The 23965-nt window shown below is 41.3% G+C and overlaps 1 protein-coding gene across 3 annotated transcripts; it reads left to right on the top strand.

The window, feature by feature from the left end:
- The first annotated feature begins 1020 nt into the window (after positions 1 to 1020).
- CCDC122 (coiled-coil domain containing 122) lies at positions 1021 to 23928 on the top strand. 3 transcript variants are annotated; one of them, XM_033950168.1, is made up of 6 exons: positions 1021 to 1181; positions 3372 to 3487; positions 10002 to 10027; positions 10469 to 10867; positions 19943 to 20059; positions 22969 to 23928. In XM_033950168.1, exons 4-6 carry the CDS (start codon positions 10496 to 10498, stop codon positions 23116 to 23118), a joined length of 639 nt encoding a protein of 212 aa, XP_033806059.1. In that variant the 5' UTR covers positions 1021 to 1181; positions 3372 to 3487; positions 10002 to 10027; positions 10469 to 10495; the 3' UTR covers positions 23119 to 23928. The 3 variants fall into 3 exon arrangements, with proteins under 3 accessions (XP_033806059.1, XP_033806057.1, XP_033806058.1); XM_033950166.1 differs by lacking the exon at positions 10002 to 10027; XM_033950167.1 differs by lacking the exons at positions 10002 to 10027; positions 19943 to 20059.
- The last annotated feature ends 37 nt before the right edge of the window (positions 23929 to 23965 follow it).

Raw genomic sequence — 23965 nt, 5'->3', positions numbered from 1 at the left:
ACGATCTGAAAAATCTCACTCCTTGGTATGGTAAATCTCAGTCTTTGAGATTGTTTACCCTTGGCATCTCGGCAGCACACCGGTTCTGAGGCTCTCAGTATACTGCAGTTTGTACAGCAACTGTTATGGCCCTAAAGCTAGTGGTAGCAGGCATAGAAGACAAGTGTAGTACCAGCAGTAGAGCTTCGGCATCTGTTAAAATGGCCTTTATCCATTCTTAAATCAGGGCCTTATGATGCAGTCTAGCATTCTCTCCCTTCGGGGCTTCTGCTCATCTGTGTGTAGCTGCCCCTACAAATTAATTGGATGCCCAAATAGGCAAAGGAAAGGTCTTGGAAAAAGATGCTCTTATTTCATTAGAAACATGCCTAAAAAGATAAAACTGTTTCATGGGAACTTCTGCAATGCAAAATAAAACCAAATAATGGTTTACGGTAATTCAGTTCAGAGAGAAAAAGTGAGAACAAATAAATCTGAGCATAGATATCATTCTTGGACACAAAGGAGCAGATAATGGGGACTACAAAGGTGTGTTCAGCTCATTTGCATGATGAGTAAATCTGGTGCAATATTGTTTGCCTATTTTCATGCTTACCCTTTGAAAAAAAAAATCTGACAAGTTGCCAAATTATGGCACAGCCAAATTGAAGCAAAATATAAAAAAATTATATTTCAATGGTTTGAAAAAACCTCCAAAATTGAAAGTAGAGCTCACACATTTCCAGAGCAATTAAACACAAAACAAGGAAACCAACAAAAAAAAACCAAACCCATCAAGCTATAATTGGGTAGCAGAGAACAGGGATCTGCAAAGCAGGGCAGTAGAGCACCTTTCTGGTTGCTTTATTTGGCCCTCCAATCTCTAATCCCATTCCAAGCTCTTATTAGTGCTGTATTGGGGAAAACACTGGTAAGGGCTTAGCTCCGGTGGCTCATCCCTTTCTGCTACCAAAGAAACTAAAGTCAGCCACTTGCAGGAAATCAGCTTACTTGTTCCAACAAAGGATATGACATCACACACATCCCACCCCCCCCCAAAGAGGGGCTTGTCAGAGGATATGATGTCACAGCCTCTGTGAGGTGGGGTGGTGAAAAGAGTAGTTTGTGAAAAAAATTTACTTTTGTGCAGACTGCAGAGTGACAGTTTTCAGGGAGGGGAGGAAATACACTAGTCCTGCAGGGTAAGTGGGGACTGCTTCTCTCTCATTTTTCCTTTAAGAAGGAATATTTACTGCTGTGAACATAAGTTTAAACATAGTTTGCCTCAGTGTTATTTTTAACTGTTGAGAGTGGAGAGGACTGAGATAGAAATGAGTGACCTAAGAGAGGAAAATCCACTGAGGCAGAGCTGGATTAAGATACAGGCAAACTAGGCATGTGCCTAGGGCCCACAAATTTAGAAGGGCCTGTCAGGGGTGCTGAGGACTTGGGAGCACAGGATTGTCAATTGTCTCTAGTTTTTCAGGAGTCTACCAATTTGTGTCAAATGCCACACACTGACTCAAATGTCTGGATATTCTTCAGAGTTGAGCCCTTGGTGTAGCTCTCCAATTGTCCCCCTTTCGGGTACAGAGGCTGTGGTAGGATCTGGCAATGGGAAAGCTTCTAATAGCAAGAAGGAGGGGCTGAGCTGCTAGGGCTTTTGGAGGAACCAGCGGAACTTCTGAATGTTAGGTGGTGGTGAGTGGATTTGTTTAGAATGGGCAGAAATGTAAGAGGAAGGGGTGAAATGTGAGGGGGCTGAGAAAAAGAACTGACAGTAATTACAAGAACTTTATATGATGTGGGCAGAGCTGAGCGAAGAACTGAATGACCGAGTGCATCTCTCTCTGAACCTCCTCTCCCGGTCTTTCCCGGGTGTATCACTGAGATGTCGCTGGTAACTCAAGATTGACAAAATAATTTAAGCTGGCCTTCCCTTCAACCACATGTGTACGCCGAAAGAAGATGCATGAATCCACTTTCACATTCTAAGGCCCCAAACTTTGAAATGACCTCCCAGAGCATTTGCGTCAACCAGAGACATATTGCAACTTTAGGAAACTGCTAAGGACTCGCCTTTTCTCTTCTGACCTATGATTCGAACCGCAAGACCTTTTTTAAAACCATTATCTCAAAATGCAGAGACACTTCTCTTTCTTCAGTCCTGCAGCTCATTGTTCATGATTACTGATTAGAAATCTGGTTGTAAACCGCATTGAATCCTTGTTGAATTTGCAGTATAGAAGAACGTGTATGGTATGCTAGCATTAGTGATTCATATTCACTGCCTGCACCGGCCTCGCAGACTTACTTCTGCTGCACTCTGGCAGTGAGGAAACAGGAAGTGACATCTGTAAGGGCAGGGCATGGCAAAGAGAAGCCTGTGGGACCACTGCAGGCAGATAATGAATTGCTGCTATACAACCACTGACACTTTGGAGGTAGACAGGTAAGGTTCAGAGAGAGAAGCAGATGCTGATCTGTTAGCAGGGGAGTGATGTGTCACTGCTGGGTGGGCGTGAACCAAGAAAAGGTGGACCTATGGCTACATTACAGAAGCATATAAACAGCAGAATACCAGTATGCGATGAGTGTGTCAAAAGTATACAAACCTTCTAGGAGAAAATAACACTGGCGATGGGAATAACAGTGGGATTAGACAGAGAATGAAATTTGTGTTTACTGGGATATAAGATGGGGTGCAAAGAGAAGGGAGTTAATTAATTATAAGCATATTCATCTTAACCAGAATGGAAATAGCAAATAAATGGGAGCAGGTGGACACATTCTCTGTTGCCATGTGCACACAAAGGCTAAGAAACGTAGAGTTGATGGAAATGTTAATGGTTTGTACCATAATATGTTGGAGAAATTTGAAAATGAATGACTTCCTGTGTTAAAGTGGAAAAAGTTAAGTGAAGAAGAATGATGTGAAGGGGGAAGGATGGAAGCAGGAGAATTGTATACATATAGGAGAGAGTGTGACGCATTGGTTAAAGCTACAGCCTCAGCACCCCACGCTGCTCCCTGTGACCCTGGGCAAGTCACTTAATCCCCCCATTGCCCCAGGTACATTAGATAGATTGTGAGCCCACTGGGACAGACAGGGAAGAAAATGCTTGAGTACCTGAATAAAGTCGTGTAAACTGTTCTGAATTCCCCTGGGAGAACAATATAGAAAAGTGAATAAATAAATGTTAACAAAAATAGTTATTAACAAAAACAAAATCTCAGTCTCCAGTCATTACTCTCACATCTGTGTGGACTCAATGGGCGTGCACAGTATTTACTTGTTTTAAGATAGCTGCATTTGACCTCCAAAGATTCTGTGCTTCAAAGCATGTGTATATATATATATATCTACTGTATAATTTTTTTTCTTTGTTTAGAAATGGCCAAAGAAAATTCTCCTTCGTTAATGGAGGTTGTGGAACAGGTAGCACAGCAGCAGCAATTAAAGTCAACAGAAATAGAAGAGAGTAAAAAAGTTCTTTTCCAGTTGCAGGTAACTTAAATCTTAGCTAAAATATTTTTGCAAGAATTCTTAAGACCTGACTCAAGTATTTTTTCCTCCATAGACACAGGAGGGGTAATTCTATAACGAAGACACTAAAGTTTTCTTGCCAGATACACATGTAAATTACACAGTATATGTTGGTATTCTCATATGTGTGTATGTATGTGCATAAATGCCAAAAACCCAGTTACAGGTTATACTATAAATACTCACACCTTGCATAACACATATTTTAGAAGTGGGTGTATATGTACATAACTTATAGAATAGAAACTCCCTATTGTAGTCTCGTGAGACCACAGGAACTCACAGTATGGCTCAGCACAGGGCAGGAATGTAGGAAGATCGCTCCTGCCCCGTGTAGACCACCAGGTAAGGTCCATGCTCCTGGAGCAGCTGCTCGCCAACATCCGATCGTCCCCCTCTGCCTCTGATAGCCCCCCTCCTCCTCCGATCGCCTCCATCCTCGCCCCGATCCAAGTCCCTGGGCCATTTTTTTTTATGCGGGCTGCCAACGAACAATTCTCGGGGGAGGGGCTGGGGAAAACCCCCCATGAATAATCAAAACCGTGAACGTTGAAACTGTAAATAGGAAGGGGGAAATGTATTTCAACATTGTCATGTTCTTATCGCAGCTGAGGATGGTACAGTAAAAGAAATGTTGACACATTTTTGAATATTTGTGAAAATTAACAGGTGGATATTCCAATCTATTTAACTGGTCAGGAATGGCTCCCGGCCAATTAAATAGTGATTTAGTGCCTAACTGCGCATATTTAGTGGGAGATAGCCAGCTAGCTCCTGCTGAATATCCACAGTTAGCCACAAAGCAACTATATCACAGATTATTCAGTTCCAAACCAGCTACATTTAGGCCACATAAATAGAAGGTCTATTTTAGCTGCTATCTTTAACTGATAAGCACTTAATCAATTAGTGCTAAATATCAGCATAACTTGTTAAATTGCCACAGCTAAAAATGAAACCGGATGTTCAGTGTCAGCCACCAGAAATGGCCTGGTATTAAATATCTCTAGGCTTAACACTGGCAGCAAACAAAAGTGCTACTTGCCAGCAGCTGAATATTAGGCCCTAAATGATTATGCTTGAAAAAAAATGTTGCAAATTAATTTTTCTCCCAGGACAAGCAGGCAATATAATCTCACATGTGAGTAACCTCATCCATGGAGTCCCAGTGCAGATGCTAAAAGTGTTGTATAGCTTTAAGAACTTGAGGCAGCGTCTCCACAGTGTACGCGTGAGTGCCTTCCTGCCAGACTCGCAACTTGGGACCAGCAGTCTTCTTTTCATCTGCAGTGAGGGGAAAATATTTTTGTTAGTGGCTCCTCTCGGCCTCATGTCTGAAAATCGATTTTTCCGGCTTGTAGTTGCCTTCTCTTGAGACATTTTCCTCTTAAAATTGTCTTCGGGTAGTTTTTCCTTCCTTCCTTCCCCATACTTTTTTTTTCTTTTTAGAATTTTTGCACCTTTTTCTTTATTTTTGTGGCTCACAAGGCCCTCTTAGGCTTGAGCATTGGCCAGGAACTTTCCCCTTTTTTCACCAATGAGTTTTTTTGATTTAACCACAGTTGGTTTTCTTCCCATGTCATCGAAGGTTCCCAGTGGCTTCAAACATTGTGCTTGGTGCTTCTAAACTCTCTGCTTGCGTGTGCTGAAAAGAATACAGAGGTCCAGGGAGGCTCAGAAATAGAAACCTTTTGGAGCCTGCTCTGAATTATCGATATTGACATTGGTGACTGCACTGGCATAGGGAACATCGGTCCAAATGGCTTAGAGACCTGTATCTGACATTGGGAGTCATTATGTACTGAGTATGTGTCTACTTGCCTCAGTGCTGACAACTGAGCAGGGCTTTCTGGATTGGTCAGTATTGGATCCAACCCCAAGGATATGTGGGGATTCAATGTTGTCCTCATCAGCATCAAGGGGACTTGATGCTGTGAATTAGGCAAAGGCCAAGAAGAACAAGCATCGATTGCCTTTGATGCATTGTGCTGGAAGCTTGGGGACACTGAAGGAATATATACCCGAAAAGTGTCAACTCCAGGAGAAGCGCTTTCCATACAAGAAGTACCTATGTACAGGTCTCCAGTTTGCTGGGACCCAGTTACTGAGTTGATACTGACAAGTTTTCAGGGTGTATCCAAACCGACACGCCACCCTTTACCAATATTGACAAGTCCAGGGCATGCTCCAGGAATTTTAGCCATGCAGAGTTCATTGGCATCGAGGGTGCTTGCACCAGCCATGACTCTTGCAAAGCCCACCCTGCAATGCCTTTGGCCTGTGGTGTGGTCTCTGATGCCGACACTGCCTATGGTGTTGGCATTGACATTGACACCAGCCCATGCAGGAACTCCCTCAATGTCAGTGGAGGAAGCTTCATCAGAGAAGACCCTGTACTTTAGGCCTAGAACATGATTCCTCACATCTGAGATGGGCATGGTTTCAGCCCTCCCTTGCGGAAGTGTTTGCTGACATAGACCATTTGTGGGATTCTAAGGATCCATATAACTTCTCGTAAGAGAAGTCTTATGGAATCACATCAGATCCTTCTCCACCTGAGGGAAAAAAAAGTTTCCACCTGAGAGTCTTTCCTTTCCAACTTTTGTGATGGAGATGGCTGCTGCCATCCCAATTTATTTGGAGATGAAGGATGAGCCCAAGGCTGAGATGTTCGAGGTCCTGTACTATGATTCACCTTTTAGAGAGGCTATACCTGTCCCTTTTAACAAGATCTCTATTGGTCCTGGTCCTCCCCAAAAAGACTGATGATATGTATCAGATCCAGAATACACCAGGGTTTGATAGGCCTCAAATACCTCATCACTTCTTAGTGGTAGAAGCTGCACTCAAACAAGCCAGGAGTTCTAGAGATTTTGCTTCGGTGCCTCTGGATCCCTCTTAGGAATCTGGCCAATTGGAGTCTTAAGCCACTCCCAGTGCATCCCAGAATGCACTGGGAGGGAGGCCTAAGATTCTGATTGACCTAGGTGCCTAAGACCCCTCTTATGGATGAGACCTTAGGCGCCTGGGCCAATCAGGGCCTTAGGCCCCTGGATGCACTGGGAAGGGGAAGGCCTGCCATTCTGTGGAGGCGAGCTTGCCAGCCAGAGGGAGTAAGCATCCCTCTGCCCGGCCTGAGAGAAATAGGTATGGAAGGGGGTCCAGGTGGGTTTGGGGGGTACGTCTTCAGGGAGCGATAGGGAGTAGGGACTAGGCAACCCTTCTTCCGGGATGTTAGGAGGTGCCATCAGGAGGGATTGGGCATCCCTCCTGCGGGGATTGTTTCAGGGGTGGTGGCAGGAGGGAGTGGGCATCCCTCCTGCTGCGTACAATGTATGTGTGTGGGGGGGTTGGGCAACGGGAGGGAGTAGGCATCCCTCCTGCCAGTCGACTTGCGGTGGGCTTCAGGGTTCCATGCCTCAGCTGATCGAGGCAGGGAGATTTTCTTTCTGCAATCAGTACAGTAGCTGTGTCTATTTGAAATGTAGGTCAGCATTTCAATGGCCTACATTTCAGGCGCCTATCACAGCCCTAGGGAGATGTCTAGGTCCGCTTAAGCTCACCTAAGGCCACTTCCGGGTGAAACCATGCCCACACACAACGTTGGGTGAGCTTAAGCAGCCCTAGATGCCTCCCTGACCCGTGACAGATGCCTACAGTATAAGCGGCCTGCCTCAGGTTGTTTTGGTTTTTTTTTAGAAAACATGCGTCCCGATTGACTGGTTTTTTAAGCTTTAGGATGTCTACTGCCCCTTACAATTAGGATGCCGTTTATAGAATATGCCCCTAAATTCCTTTCTAAGGTGGTGTCGGAGTTAAGAATATAAGAATTACCAAGCCCAGCATCCTGTTTCCAACAGTGGCCAATTCAGGTCCCAAGTACCTAGCTAGATCCCAGGTAGTAAAACAGATGTTATGCTGCTTATTCTAGGAATAAACAATGGATTTCACCAAGCCATCTCAATGATGGCCTATGGACATCTCTTTTAGGAAATTAGCCAAACCTTTTTTAAACCCTGCTAAGCTAACTGATTTCACCGATTTGTTTTAAATCTACTATTTAGTAGCTTCAACACATGCCCTCTAGTCCTTGTATTTTTTGACAGAGTAAACAAGCAATTCATATGTACCCTTTCCCCTCCGCTCAGTATTTTATAAACCTCTATCATATCACCCGTGGGCCACTGCTAGCCTTTCCTCATAGGGAAGTCATACCATCCCTTTTATCATTTTTGTCACCCTTCTCTGTATATTTTCTAATTCCGCTATATCTTTTTTGAGATGCAGCAACCAGAACTGCACACAGTATTCGAGGTGCAGCCATACCATAGAGCGATACAATGGTATTATAATGTTTTCATCTTTGTTTTCCATTCCTTTCCTAGTAATTCCTAACATTCTATTTGGAAAAGCTATCTATCTTAGACACTGCTGCACATTGAACTGAGGGTTTCAACTTATCCTCAACAATGACACCTAGATCCTTTTCCTAGGCAGTGACTCCTAGGCAGTGGTACCCTGCATCATGTAGCTATAGTTCGGGTTCCTCTTTCCCACATGCTTCACTTTGCACTTGCTCACATTAAATGTCATCTGCCATTTTGACTTTCAGAGTCTCACAATGTTCTCTTGCAATTTTTCACAATCCTCTTGAGATTTAACAACTTTGAACAGATTTGCGTCATCAGCAAATTTAATTATCTCACTAGTTATTCCCATTTCTAGATCATTGACAAATAAGTTAAAAAGCAATGGTCCCAACACAGACCCCTGGGGGCCCCACTATTTACCCTTCTTCATTGAGAATATTAACCATTTAAACCTACTCTCTGTTTTCTGTCTTTCAACCAGTTCTTAATCCATAATAGGACATTACTTCCTATTCTATGACTCTCCAATTTCCTCAGAAGTGTTTCATGAGGTATTTTATCAAATATACGATATCAACCGGCTCACCTTTATCCACATATTCATTCACCCCTTCAAAGAAATGCAGTAAATTTGGTGAGGCAAGATTTCCCTTGACTAAATCCATGTTGGCTTTTTCTCATTAATCCGTGCTTATGTATATGTTCTGTCATTTTGTTCTTTAGAATAGTCTACCATTTTTCCCGGCACCAATGTCAGACTCACTGGTCTGTAATTTCCCAGATCACCTCTGGAACAGCATCACGTTGGCCACCTTCCAGTACTGTGCTGAAATTTAGAGAAAAATTACTAATTACTAATAACAAATTCCAACATTTTGCCAAACCTCATGCCCATCCTGGTGAAAGCACATTGCATACCTTGGACTGCAAGCAAGCATTGGTCTTTTACATTGAGTGGACTAGACCCTACAGACAGTCCATTCAACGTTTTGTTTCTTTTGATCCCAACAGGATGGGGGTCCCCATCGGTAAACGCACAATTTCCAATTGGCTGGCAGATTGCATTTCCTTCACTTATGCCTAGGCTGCGCTGACTCAAGAGTCATGTCAAGGCTCACAATATCAGAGCATGGTGGCATCCGTAGACCACTTGAGATCAACTTCTATGAGGAAACTTGCAAGACTGCAATGTGAGCTTCAGTCCACAGATTCACATCTCAGTGTTGCCTTTAGGAAGACACCCGATGCGACTGTTGGTTTGGTCAGATGGTCCTAAAAAATTTTGGGGGTTTAAAATCCAACTCCACCCCTCCCAGGCCTATTTTGTTCTTTTCCAGGCTGTATCTCCACAATAGTGTATATATGTTTTCTGGTTGATTAAACTTTTAGACTCGCCATTGTGAGTTCCTGTTGTCCTAAAGTTCTTGTTTTCCTTGAGTCTGGCAGGTAGGGATTCCCACATGTGAGATAATATGGCCTCCTTGTCCTCAGAGAAAACAAAGGTACTGCTTACCTCAAGCAGGTATTCTCTGAGGGTAGCAGGCCCATTATTCTCACATACCCTTCCACCTCCCCTTGGAGTTGTATTTCTTTAGCTATTACATTTTACTGCTGGTTCCCTGCTCACGAGTCTTGCGGGAAGGCACCTGCATATATATGGTGGGAGTATTGCTTCAAGCTCTTAAAAGCTATAGAAGGGGCCGCTGAAAAATTCTCAGCCCAACCAAGAAGAGAATGATGTGGAGCCATGAAACTTACAAGTTATTCCACACATAATCCTTTTGACTGTGATTATGTGGCAAAAAAACAGCCCAACCAAGAAGAGAATGATGTGGAGCCATGAAACCAAAAAGTGTCAAAGTGTGGAATAACTTGTACCGTAAGTTTTCTGGCTCCACATCATTCTCTTCATGGTTGGGACTTTTCTGTGGCCCCTCATATGATGCCTTTAGCATCCAAACCGGGGCATCTTGTCACCCATATGTGAAAATAATTGCCCTGCTGTCCTTGGAGAATTCCTGCTACATGTAAGTACTTTTGCTTTATGATATAGCCAGATGATCCAGTCTGCACAGAGCAACCATGTTTTTTTTTTTCCTTGCCAGGATTTTGGAGTACAGAAGAACCACCTGTGAGTGCCCAGATATCTAGCAAACCTAGTGCATGAAATTACCAGCATAAAAGCTGCCTGAACTAAAACTAATATGCACTACTGAACACTAACAATGTTAACACGTATTGTTTTAATGAATAGGTCCCTTTGCATAAAATGGGCCCTGCAGTAAATAATGTGCTTTTATGTAGTAGTGTACTTAAGTAAATCTCTACTCCTAAATTACTGAGAGGACTACTGCTATTAGAGAATGGAAAAATGTAAGAAAACTCACATTTATTGTTGTAAAATATTTTTTTCTTTGGGCTCACATATCTATGCACCCTTAAACCTATATGAGATAGATTGAGACAAGCAGCCCATTTCTATCTTTTAATTGGTTAATATGGTTTAACTGCTTTGCTGAAATATGTTTGAATGAACAGTGGATTTCTCTGACAAATACAAAATACTTTACAGTCTCAGCTATGTGAGCTTGAAGGACAAATGTCGACCATATTGATGGAAACGAAGTCAACAGAAAAACTGATCTACCAGCAGGAAGATGACATTGACAGCACAAAACTCCACTGTGAAACCCTGGAAGCCCATAACACAACACTCTGTGTGGAAAATATCAGACTTAAGTTTGAAATTGAAAAAGCAAAGGAAGAGTTTGAAGAGCTGCTGACAAAGATTAGTGTATATCGAGAGAAAATAGAAGCTCATGCAAAGATGTTTCTAGAAGCGGACAGCAAACTGCCAGTCATGAGTGAGCTCTCAGAAAAGCAGCAGATGGTTAAAATGCTCAAGGAAAAAAAGGAAGAGTTAATGCATGACCTCCAGAACCCTGAAGGGAAAATTATCAAACAAGTGCAGGTTTGGTATATTTCTTGTCAGTTTGTTTTCCTTTTAGGAAAGGGGATGGAAGGTAGTATTATAGATGTGGTAGTAAAATGAATGGAAGCTTGAAACTCACAGCTTTGAGGTGGGCCATATCAATGGACAGCTCGTTTTTCTTTATAGAACCACTACTTGGAGTGGATAGTTTATTTATTTATTTACTTAAACTTGAAATGTCCGCTATGTATTTACCAGATCAAAATGGTCTTAAAATAAATGCCAAACTAACCATACCAAACCAACATCCTGTCTCCTACATAGAGGAGCAGCAAATGTTGACAAGAAAAGTAAGAGCAAGCAGATAAGATATAGAAAAGGTCATACCTGAACTGCCAGTTTTTAGTAACCATGACTTAAGGGTACAATAATCAAGGATGATGTCTGACTGTTATATTTAATAACCTGTGATTAATGTTCCTTTTAAGTTGTATAATTCTTTTCAAACAATGGTTATACAATTGCCAGTAAGTGGCACAAGTTAACTAAATGTTAGATAAAAATGTATTGAACTTCCTTTTATTCTGAATTGCCCTTGATAAGTTCAGCAGATACCTACTAATTCTTAAACTGAAGTATCATATATAATCATTTCCTATTTACTTTCACTAAACATTTCCCAACTTAAATTTTTTTTATATTGAAATACAGCATAGAATACACAACCATCGCAAAAAAAATTTCCAGCAAAATACAAATATCTGTAGATCAAAACAACAAGAAGCGTATTCACACATATTTTCAGTCTTTCCCTTTCTCTGTGAGTCCAAGTTTTAAAGTCCCTTTTCTTATGACAATTGTTACTACCCATAATCATCCTTGTTGCCCTTCCATGCAATTCTAGATATTTATTATATCTCAAAAACAAATATTATGACTGTATAGAGCAGTGGTTCTCAACCCGGTCTTGGAGGACCACCAGCCAGTCAGGTTTTCGAAATAGCCCTAATGAATATGCATGGGGCAGATTTGCATTCCTTGCACCTCTCTTATATAACCTTAAGTCTAACAATCCGAGTGGTATAAATAACTTCAATATTATGTAATCCCCTCTTATATACAAATCTTTTTCATGCATATTCATTAGGGCTATTCTGAAAACTCGACTGTCTGATAGTCCTCCAGGACAGGGTTGGGAACCACTGGTATAGAGTACACAAGACATGGATAACCCCTTGTTTTGTGTAATTGGATAATGCTGACATATTTCTTCAGGAATTTTATTTTAAACCATGCTACTTTATATAATAATAATAATAATAATTTTATTCTTATATACCGCCATACCTTTCGAGTTCTAGGCGGTTCACAACAATTACATTAGGATCTGCATTGACATGCTGATTTACAACAATTTATTAGCTTAATAACACAATTTAGCCGAACTTGGCTGATGAAGAAGGGAGTGGGTAGAAGAGAGGGAGGAAAGCGTTTAGGAAGGTGGGGGAGGGTCGAAGTGGGGCAGGTAATGCCGGAAGGGGGCGGTTACAGGTCTTGTTTGTTGAATAGGTCTTTTTGGCCATTGCTAATTACTGTATAAGACTAGTATATTTTTAGAGAACTGCTCAGAATGGTGAGGCCAAGGTCCTGAGCATAGCTACCAAACAGAAGTGCATTATATTGTCGTTATCAGTGCTAAAACTCTTTTGCCAATATAATGTTCCTTTCTCGGGTTTTTCTGTATCCAAGTTTACCAAGTTTATTAAATGTCTTGATTTATCGCCTATTCACATTTCTAGGCGATGTACAAATTGATTAATATATCATTTACAATAAATACAAATACAAAAAAGAAAAATTAAACCTTAAATGGGATTTAACTGACAATACTAAAACATAAGGAAAATTATTTAATTCGAGGGTTACATACAGTTATTATGTTTAAAAATTCAAGGAAAATACATTAGGATGGGTAAACAATAAATTCAAAGATTTAGCTTGACAAAGCAGAGAGATTTAGTCAGTAGTAGACTTAATCATTAAATGCATCTATAAATAAGAAGCTTTTAAGAAGAGCTTTAAATTTTCCTAAATTTTTTTCTAGTCTTAGGTAGAGTGGGAGGTTATTCCAGGACTGAGGGGCTGTTATAGAGAAGATTGTGGTACGTCTTGTATTGATGACTTTCAATGAGGGGATAGCTAAGAGATGTTGATCCTGTGATCTGAGAGCTTTGCACTATCAATTTAGGATTTATTATCTATGGTTTGATACCCATTTTAAGCTGCACTATCCTAGGACAAGCAGACAGCTTATTCTCACATTTGGATGACATCATCCACGCAGCCCAGTATGGACAGTGGTAAAAGTGTATTGGCACTTTAAGATTTTTAGAAAATTCGCAACTGCCCACACCACGCATGCGTGAGTGCCTTCCTGCTCAACACCAGCTTACGGTACCTCAGTTCTTCATTTTCTGTGGAACGAAGAAGTGCTTTTTTTTTGACTCTGTCCAATACGATTGTTGCCTTCCCAACAACATCCTTTTTCTTGGCTTTTGCCATTTTTTTCCTTATCTTTCCTATTTTCTTATCTTCTTCGGTCTGTAAAAAAACAAAATGTGTTCCTTTTTCCCTATTCTCATGAACAGGCCTTCAGCCCTCTGTTTGTCTCTCTTGGTGAACTTTTCTTTTTCTGTCACCAAAATTGAGTTTAACCTTGCCACAGAGATTTTTCCATCCATGTTGAAACCATCAAGTGATTTTAAGAAATGCTGTCGGTGTCAGCATCCTATTTCCATCACTGACCTGCATAGTTGGTGTTTGCAGTGTTTGGGCCCTGAACATTGGGTAGACTCCTGTATGCATTGTTTCACACTGCATAAATGCTCGTTGAAGGTTTGCCGCAATCATCAAGAGAAGATCTTTGGCTCAACCATGGACTCTGCAGTTTGTTCCGAGCCTTTGGTACCGGCAGCTCTGGCATCGACATCAACATCGGAGATTATTCCAGCATTGGGGAAGCCTGCTCAGAAGCCATTCCAGCAAGTGTTGCAGACCTCTATAGCATCAAGTCTATTGATGCATGCCAAGTGTCGATGCCAACGTTCTCCTTCAGTACAGGCTGTGTCTCCTTCAGGACCATGCATCCACTTTGAGGTCACCCACCCTTTGACACCCTGCCGGACCAATGGTACCAGATTTGACCAAATGGTACAAGTGCAAATTTTCAAGGAACAACTCTCAATGAGTTTTTCCAAAGGGAGATTGGTGACATGTTCAAAATGCACTCGATACCGGTGTTTGCATTGACTCCATCGGTACCAGCCCAGCCTAAGCATAGCATTTCAAGGCCGCATGGTACAAATTCCAGGTCTACATAGATACGCTGCTCTGCTTCCCATCGGTGCTCTTCCAGTAGACATTGATGCTCTCCATCTTGATGAAGAACTCGTTGGTGACTGTATAGAGGCAGCTACTCAAAAGTTTATTTGGCATGAGCAGAACTAGAACTCTTTAAACAAATCTAAAACTAAGAGTCAATAGTGTAAGCCTATCACAAAATCTACTTCTTATTCCTACAAGAGGAAATATCCAACATCCTCTTTTACTAAGCCTCTACCACAGAAAAGACAAAAACAGAGGCCTCAAAAGTTTCAGACTTTGGCCCCTCAAAAACCAGCTCAGTCTTTTTGATGTGCTTTTAGAGAGCATGGCCAAAATTCTTCCTTTTCAGCCTCTTCCACAGCCTATCGGAGGTCACCTGCAATTGTGCTATTGCAATTGTTGGACTCTCATCAGAATGGACTCTTTGGTCTTCAAAGTCATTAAGGAGGGTTACTCTCTCCATTTTATAGCCACACCTCCAAACAACTCTCCAAGAGAGTCCTCTTTCACATCTCAGTAGACGTCCCTTCTTCTTCAGAAAATCGAAGCTCTGCTTCAGTTAAATACCATAGAAGTGGTTCTCCCTTCTCAGAAAAATCAGGTGTTCTACTCCAGATATTTCCTAATTCCAAAGAAGATGGGAGGTCTTCGTCCAATTCTCGACTTCCGAGACTTAAACAAATATCTAGTCAGACAGAAGTTTAGCATGCTGTCTTTAGGGACGTTATACCCTCTCCTAGACCAAAACAATTGGCTCTCTAGACCTCAAAGAGGCTTATACACACATTTCCATACATCCTTATCACAGAAAATTCTAGTGTTTTCGGATAGCTCATCAACACTTTCAGTACAAAGTTCTACCATTTGGCCTGGTTTCATCTCCAAGAGTATATTCATCAAGTGCCTGGTGGTCGTGGCAGCAACCCTTCGTACTCACAAATTACAAGTGTTTCCATATCTGGATGACTGGCTGATAAAGGCTGCATCTCCTGCAGCAGTACAATCGACAACACAGTTCACGATAACTTTTCTTCATCTGCTAGAGTTTGAAGTCAACTTCCTAAAGTCACAGCTTCAACCCTCTTAACTACTTCTTTTCATAGGAGCCCTGTTAGACACTGTTCACATTGCAAAGTTCAGGGCATTTCTACCTCAACAAAAACAAGACACTTTTCTTCATCTTTGCACTCAAGACTCTACTCTGCAATCCATCTCAGCGAGACAGATGATGCAGCTCATGGGTCAAATGGCATCCACAGTTCGTTACCCCCTTCATAAGACTTTATCTCAGAACAGCTCAGTGGACTCTAGCATCTCAATGGTCTCAAGCTTTCGATCCCTTATCTCGAAAAAAGCAGTCACCTCACCTCTTCATCAATTCCTTCAGTGGTGGATGGAATCATCAAATCTTTCCAGGGGTCTGCTGTTTCACATTCCTCCACATCAGAAAGTACTCACCACGGACATGTCCATGTATGCATGGGGGTTCATTTAGACAGTCTCAGGATGCAGGGTCAGTGGTCTGCTCAAGAGAAAACATTCCACATCAACTTCTTAGAGCTCCGAGTAATTTGAAATGCTCTAAGAACTTTTCAAGAGAACTCTTCGCACAGACAATCAAGTAGTGATGTACTACATCAACAAACAAGGAGAAACAGGCTCTCTCCTTCTCTGTCAAGAGGCAGAATGCATATGGAGCTGGGCGATTGCTCCAAACATATTTCTCAAAGCCATCTATGTGCAAGGAAAACTGAATACTCTAGCTGACAAACTAAGCAGATTTCTTCAGCTACATGAGTGGACACTCAACTCCAAAGTATTGCACCACATCTTCTTACTATCGGGGACTCCTCAGATAGACTTGTTTGCGTCTTTCTACAATCACAAATTGCCTCAATTCTGCTAACAGCAATACTCGCCTCATTGTCTCAAGGCAGATTCTTTTCTTCTGAGTTGGATGAACAAATTCCTTTATGCAATTCCACCAATCCCTCAAATTCTCAAGACCTTAGTCAAGCTCAAGAATGAGTCAACCACCATGATCCTGATAGCTCCTCGGTGGCCTCCCTTCTACTTCAGTTGAATTCCAAGGATCCAATTCCCTTGAAAACCTTTCCATCTCTGCTCACTCAGAGTCAAGGTTCTGTGTTACATCCCAATCTACAGTCTCTGCATCTGACAGCTTGGTACCTCTCGGTCTGACTCCAGCATATTTTAATCTTTCTGAATCCGAACAAGCCATTATAGCTCCTTCCAGAAAACCGTCTACTCAGCAATGTTATAAACAGAAGTGGACTTGCTTTAATTCATGGTGTACTCTCCATCATCTAGATACTTCTTCCTTCTCTCTCTTGTCAATGTTGAACTACCTTCTTCATTTATCCAATTCTGAGCTGAAAACCACTTCGGTCAGAGTTCACCTCAGTGCTATTAGTGTGTTCCATGTTCTGTCAATAATAAATCTCTGGCCACTCATCCACTTGTTTCCAGGTTTATGAAGGGACTTTTCAACTCCAAACCTCCTTTCAACCCGGCTTCAGCTGTTTGGGTTCTTAATGTAGTTCTTACCAGTTTGATGAAGCCACCATTTGAACCACTGGCATCTACTCATCTTAAGTTTCTCACTTGGAAAGTGGTCTTCTTGATCTCTGTCATGTCCATTTGTCGAGTGAGTGAGCTTCAAGCATTTGTCTCCAATTCACCACACGCAGTATTTCATTATGATAAGTTGGTTCTCCGGACTCATCCAAAATTCCTTCCAAAAGTAGTCACGGAATTTCACCTTAATCAATCCATTGTGCTTCTAGTCTTCTTCCCAAAGCCTCATTCTCATCCTGGAGAAATAGCTCTTCATACATTGGATTATAAGCATGCCTTGGCTTACTACATACAAAGGACTAAGCCACAAAGGACTTCAGCACAACTGTTCATTTCCTTTGATCCTAACAGATTGGGCCAGCCTGTAACCAAGAGAACTATTTCCACATGGCTAGTGGCCTATATTTCCTTCTGCTATGCTCAGGCTCGGCTGCAGCTTGAGGGACTTGTTACAGCACACAAGGTCTGAGCTATGACAACATCAGTGGCTTTCTTGTGTTCTACTCCTATTGATGAAATTTGCAAAGCAGCTACTTGGTCCTTAATTTGCACATTTATATCTCACTACTGTCTAAATTCCTTTTACAGGCGAGTTGGTTGTTTCAGCCAAACATAGTAACATAAGCAATATTAAAGAATTTATTTTCTTCTTAAGGGCCAACTTTCCCTCCATCCAACTCAATCAGCACATGATCTAAATCTTTGGTTTTTGTCCTATGCAGTGTTTTTTTTCTGGTTTCTAATTTCTGGACATCACCCTCACTGTAAAACTTCATCAACTTATCTTTCTGTTTCTTTTTTGTAATCTTTATTCATTTTAAAACTAAAAATAAGTGCAATATTAAATCATATATGGTTCTTGTTCTGACATCATATTCTTCAGTCAGCTGTCATACAAACACACCTTCATCAAGCTTCTTCAATTCCTCACCTTTCTGTGTTGTTGACAGAGATAAACGCTTCCTTTTCTGTTTCTCATTACCGCAATGAGTGGAATCTTCATCTCTTTGTCATTTTCCAGCCCTCCAATCTTTTCTGCTTCTCACTGTCATCCTGAGTGAAATCTACAGCTCTTCTTTTACTGGCTGTTTTCCGTGACTCCCTGCTGAGCTGAACCCCTCTTCTTACCTCCAGTGATGCTGGCGCTGCGCTTCACTACACGCTGGGTTGGAGGAAGAGGGAAAAGCAAGCAAGCAGAAGAAGAGAAAGTGGGCCATTGGGAGGTTTTTTTCTTTGAAATTAAAGGAGGCCATTTTTTGTCAGTGTTGGTGCTGCTATTGGGGCCGGGGAGTTGGAAGGAGGGGGGGGTTATTTTTGTAAAATATTAAACACAAATGCTTATTTGTTGTATTTATCATACTTTCTAGTGCACTAGTTGTGCCATTCTGGACAGTAGGGTATTCTCCCCATTCTCACGAGCCATGGAGAAGGAATCCATTTCAGGTTTTCAACTCCTCTTCCTCCTCCAAATGGCTCTGCTGCCCCCTTCAGTTTTTCCTTCTGGTTGTGAGCCTTCTATATACTTTTTTACTATATTTGGAATTTTTTTTTTTTTGCAGGTTTTGTGGCTATCAGTGCCTCAGAGCTCCCCAGTGTGGGAGTAAGCTCTGCTTGCATGGAGAAGAAGCAGACTTGGGTCTGCAGCCAGCAGGTTATTCCCTTTGGGACCTGTTTGGCCAGCTTGCAGAAAACTTTGTGGAGCTTGGGGTCCATATCCCTAGTATCTTAGCTTGCCTACTGAAATACAGGGGCTTGAGCGCAGGCTTTTAGGCATCTGCAGGAGGCTTAGCAGAGCTCTTCAGGGTGCCAGCTGCAATTTTGCCTCCATTCTACACCCCCCCACCCCCACCCCCACCCCCCCATTTGAGTGTGCAGTTCTGCAGGTTTGAGGATCAGTCTGACTTTGGTCTGACTGTCAGCCTGAAGATCTCAGCATTGGAGGCCTGGCTTATTGAAGCACAGATTCTTCTTCCAGATCCAGCTACTGCTTAGAGCTGAGAGCTGAGGCAGGCTACAGCACCTTCAAAGCACAAGTCCATGTAAATGTTTCCTCCATGGCCCATGATAGGGCAAATACTTCACAGAATAGCAAACCCCTCAGGGAAAGTGGTTCTCTTAACACCAAATTGGCCATGCAGGCCTTGTTACACGGATCTAGTGTGTCCTCAGAGGGACCAGGGTTTCAGACTGCAGGTACAGACTGATCTTATATCTTAGGTCCCAGTGATCATAGAAGATCCAGATCATTTTGGTCTTACATCATGGCACTTGAGCACGCGGTGTTAGAGCACAAAGGAAACTCAGAGATAGTCATTGCTACTCTCCACAGAGCCTTTGATGGTCTCTACTTATGCTAGGCATGGGAGACATTTCAACACTGCGCACGAAAGAGAAGGTGAGGTCATGTAGTACTCCGATCGTGGTGGTGCTAACTTTTCTCCAAGCAGGTCTTGGCAACAGCCTCGCAGTAGCATCTCTTAGGGTCCAAGTGGTGGGCCTATTGTGCTTCAGAGCACATGGATGCAAAGCTCCCCTGATTTCTTATCCAGACGTAGCCAGATTTTTAAAGGGGCACTAAGGCTCAGACCACTGGTAAAACTGTTTCCATCATTGAACTTTAACATGATGTTGGTTCAAATTACCTGCTCCTTGTGACCCTGGGCAACCGGAACAGAAGAGAAATATGATAAAGGAGCCAAATGTAAATACCACACAGGATATAAGTAATATATAAATAATTAAAAGATAAATAAAATATAATAGTGGTGCCAGCATTTTACTGCATACAATTTTAATGTAAAAACACAGCATAAAATTGCCCTTCTAACGATGTCATAACGTTAACACATGATAACGTTATAGATGTTATTAGGAAGTCTATGTAATGCCTAAAAGGCGATTCTGCAAAGGACGTCTAGCAATATAGACACGCTTAGATTCACTCAGCACTGCTGAGCGCAATTTTCTATAATGCATTCTGCTCTTGGACGTGTAAACAATGCCTAATTTTTAGACGTCTTTTACAGAATCTGGCCCAAAGTTTCTGAACAGAATCTGTTTCCTTATGTCATATGTTAAGATCCATGGTACAAATGAGAAATTTACTGATGATATTCTAATTTGCATTATCAGAGAAAAATTGCACGTTTAGAGGAGGAAATTTCAACAATAAAACAATCTATCATTGCTAAAAATGATATGCTTGAAGAAGAGAAGAAATCACATGTAAAGCTTAGAAAAGATATAGCGGTGAGTTCAGGGGCATAAATTGTGAGTAAACATAAAGCCCTACTACATATTATGTTTATCAGAAGAAAGGGAATAAGATGGATATATTACAATCAACTCTTTTAGAACCATTACAACTCAGGACCACTTTCCTCAGTTGTACTTATTACCTGAAATTCAGACAAGTCAGCTTTAAAGATTAATGTAGCACACTTTTGTTTTTGCAGTCAAGGTTCATAATTTCTTTATTTTACTTTATATATTACTTTAATGCATAGTAACATAGTAGATGATGACAGATAAAGACCCGAATGGTCCATTCAGTCGGCCCAACCTGATTCAATTTAAATTTTTTTTAAATTTCTTCTTCTTAGCTATTTCTGGGCAAGAATCCAAAGCTCTACTCGGTACTGTGCTTGGGTTCCAACTGCCGAAATCTCCGTCAAAACTCACTCTAGCCCATCTACACCCTCCCAGCCATTGAAGCCCTTCCCAGCCCATCCTCCCCCAAACGGCCATATACAGAGGATGCCACAACCTGAAAGAGTTTCATTTCTGCTACCCATGCTCTATTAGTGGGCTAGAATGCATATGTCTCAGGATCTGGTCAGCTCAATTTTCCAAGAAAACATTCTGGATAGATTGGTACCTTGTTCTTGCCTAGTGAGAATGAAGTGGGTACAAGGTATGTCTCTATTGACCCCTATGCACAGATTTTCAGGGATAGATATCATTGGCACACACTGATAATTGTTACGGCCCTATGTGGGAAAAGGGTAAAGGGTCATGGATTTGATATACCGCCTTTTGTGGTTTATAGTGGGCCCACAATCTAAGATTTTATACCTGGGACAATGTAGGGTTAAGTGATTTGCCAAGGATCACAAGGAGCAGCAGTGGGGATTGAACCTTTGTATATAAAGGTAGAGTAGATTGAACAAAGTTCCCCAGGTTTCCAGCCCACTATGTTAATCATTAGGCTACTCCTAGATATCTTTCAGTTGTCCTTCAGTTCTTTTGGATCCAAAGCAGCCCAGATGTACATTAATGCATTATTATACTTTATATTTTACTAATGTATTTAAATTTTTGATATATTGGATTATGATTATTTATATCTGTTTTATAAGACTTTGTGTTTGAATATTTCAGTTTATCTTTCTACTAACTAAAGCATTATATTCTTATACAAAGCCTAAGTTCATCTCAGCAAACACTGATATAATTGCCCTTATTAGATGCAGTAAAATTGTCTGCTTTCAGTTACATTGAATATCTGGGTTCACCGCTGACCATAGGACATATCCATGTTGCTTTCCATGTATTGGATATATTGGCTCCTGTGTTATTATTTATTTATTTATTTAGATTTTTATCCCGTCCTCCCAGTAGCTCAGAACACTGAGTGTTTACAAGTAAACATTCACAATGATTATACAGTAGATTTAAATACTTGGACATACAAGACTGTGCAGCAGTTTAGATATAGGGACTATACAGCAAATTAAGAACAGTAGTTTAAATATAAGTAGTTTAGTTTATATACAAGTTATTTGAGTATAGGTGGAGAGTGGACTATACAGAAATTTAGGCAGAAGATTAGAATGGAGAAAGAAGGGTAGAGGTGGGGTTTAAGGGGGTTGGGTGTAGACTAAGGGTGACCTTTAGTTGAAGAGGAGGGTCTTTACCATTTTCCGGAATGTCATTAGTGAGTTCTGTAGTCTGTAGAATAGCACATAGCCAGAATATTGATCATTTATGTGTTTACTTGGTCCTCTCTTCTAGAGCAGTGTTTCTCAACTCAGTCCTGGAATACTCCCTTGCCTGTCAGGTTTTCAGGATATCCATATTGAATTTGCATAAACTTGATTTGCATACACTGCCTCCATTATATGCAAATTATTTTTATGCATATTCATTGTGGATATCTTGAAAACCTAACTGGCAAGGGGGTACTCCTGGACCGCATTGAGAAACACTGCTTTAGAGAATAATTCCTTCAGCAACTTGCCCAAGATGTGTCAGTGGGAGAAGTGGAATCTGAACTCTCTCTTCCCTGGGTCTCAATATGCTGCTCTTTCCACTAGTCAAGTCTACTCTGTTCCCGAGATTTCTTCTTTTTTTTTTTTCTTTTAGCCCACAATCCTCCACACAAAACTCCCAAAAGGACAAAAGTTATTCAAACACTAGTTTTATTTTGCAAAATCACTTTACATTACTTAACATGCAAACTAATTCAAATTCATGCCAAGTTGAAATGTGCACACTTATAGTGTGAAAAAATAGTACATTTCCCTTCCCTCCATTTGTAAACTCAGGCATGTCTGTTCAGGGACTAGGTGTGAAAGCATAGTAAAGTGTATCTTATTAGGACAAGAAGCATATTCATAAGGGAAATCATAAAAATGCAACTAAATTGTGGCATTAGGATACGAGGTGCTATATGAGGAATGTGTTGTGGCTTTATATCAATGTCTTTAGATGGATGGAGCCTGCTCAAACAGGTACTGTAGCTTGAGCAAAATGCACCAACAGATGTGCCACATAATTGCCCCAAATTTTCAGACATTTTGCATTAGAATTTTCTAATTTTAGCTGCTCCTCAGCTGCTACAAGAAACTGGAGACAAGTTGATGGTAGCAGGTATCCGGGTCTCGCCACGTCTGTGTAGAAAGAACTAACATTTCAGTCACAGCATGATGGCTGAAACGTCGGTTCTTTCTATACAGACGCAGCGAGACCCGGAAACCTGCTACAATCATGACGCCAGCCACGGAAGTCTAAGAGAACATGGAAACAAGTTCATAGAAAACAGTCTTGTTGCCCTCCTTTCAGATATATTGCCATATTGTCCTAACACGATCAGCTCTGTTCACTCACTGTTGATTTATCAGAAATCTGATTTATTTTTCTTTGTTTAATTTGATTAGGTGCAAAATAAAAGATGTGATGCTATTTTAAAACGTTTACATTGTCAACTGAACAAGGTCCAGTCAAGCAAAAGACAGTGGTACTGGAATATTCAGCAGATGGAAAAAGATGCAGCTAAACTGCGGAAGCGCCTCGGCATTGCAGAATAATAAAATGGCTTTAAAGATGGTGCATTTTGAGCATGGCTCTTGTAATATTTCATATTAATAGAATGTTTGATTTTATCTAAGCATCAGCTCAAAAAAAAATTTTTTATTATCTTACTACAACACGTGAATCATTTTTCTTAAGTATATCTAGTATATGCAGCAATACTTTTAAGAAATTGTTTAAGTATCCCTAAGTATCAGGTGTCTCTGTTCATGAGTGCAAATAGGCTCTTGCCAAGTACAAAATACAGCAGCTCAGGAAGTACAGACTCTGGGGGTTTGAGTAGAACTCGGCAAGCACTGCAAGGCTAAAATCCAGCTTCTAGTTCTGGCTTGGACTGCAATCAAGCCAGTTGATTCCACCCCCTCAGCCGCTATATTCACCAGTCACTGTCTCCAGAGCCCTCCCACACTCCACTATAGTTCTTTTGGAGTCCTATGAAATACATAGGAATTTCATATTGGTGTTCCGATGTCACAGTTGAACCAACTTTGTTTGATCTGCATGGTACAGACAGTCACGTGCAGTTCTCATGGTGATAAAGTCAGGCAGCACAAATAGAATAGCACTGCACTGCCAACAATGCTTGCACACAAGATATTTCTACCACCAAAAGAGATGAAGAAAGAAGGAAATGTGGAAGAATAAGTGAAAAGGGCATGAAAACAAGATCAGTCTGGACTGCAGGAAAAGTTTGAGAGAAATTAAATGGGGAAGAGAGAAGCTGAACTAAGCTGTGTTGAGAGAACAAAGAACAACCATACTGGTTCAGACCAATGGTCCACCTAGCCCAGGGGTAAGCAATTCCGGTCCTCAAGAGCCACAGGCAGGTCAGGTTTTCAAGAT

This window comes from Geotrypetes seraphini, chromosome 6 (genome assembly GCF_902459505.1).
Source record: "Geotrypetes seraphini chromosome 6, aGeoSer1.1, whole genome shotgun sequence".
NCBI classification, from domain to species: Eukaryota; Metazoa; Chordata; class Amphibia; order Gymnophiona; family Dermophiidae; genus Geotrypetes; species Geotrypetes seraphini.
The sequence above is the reverse complement of the archived record's forward strand: the minus strand, read 5'-3'. Positions and strand labels throughout refer to the sequence as shown.

What these genes read in the sequence shown, in the direction of transcription:
- CCDC122 (XM_033950166.1), top strand. Translation starts at nt 3,374, where the DNA reads ATGGCCAAAGAAAATTCTCCTTCGTTAATGGAGGTTGTGGAACAGGTA. An exon ending in AAGTTCTTTTCCAGTTGCAG is followed by an intron (nt 3,488 to 10,468) that starts GTAACTTAAATC and finishes AATACTTTACAG; the next exon opens with TCTCAGCTATGTGAGCTTGA. An exon ending in AAATTATCAAACAAGTGCAG is followed by an intron (nt 10,868 to 19,942) that starts GTTTGGTATATT and finishes TTGCATTATCAG; the next exon opens with AGAAAAATTGCACGTTTAGA.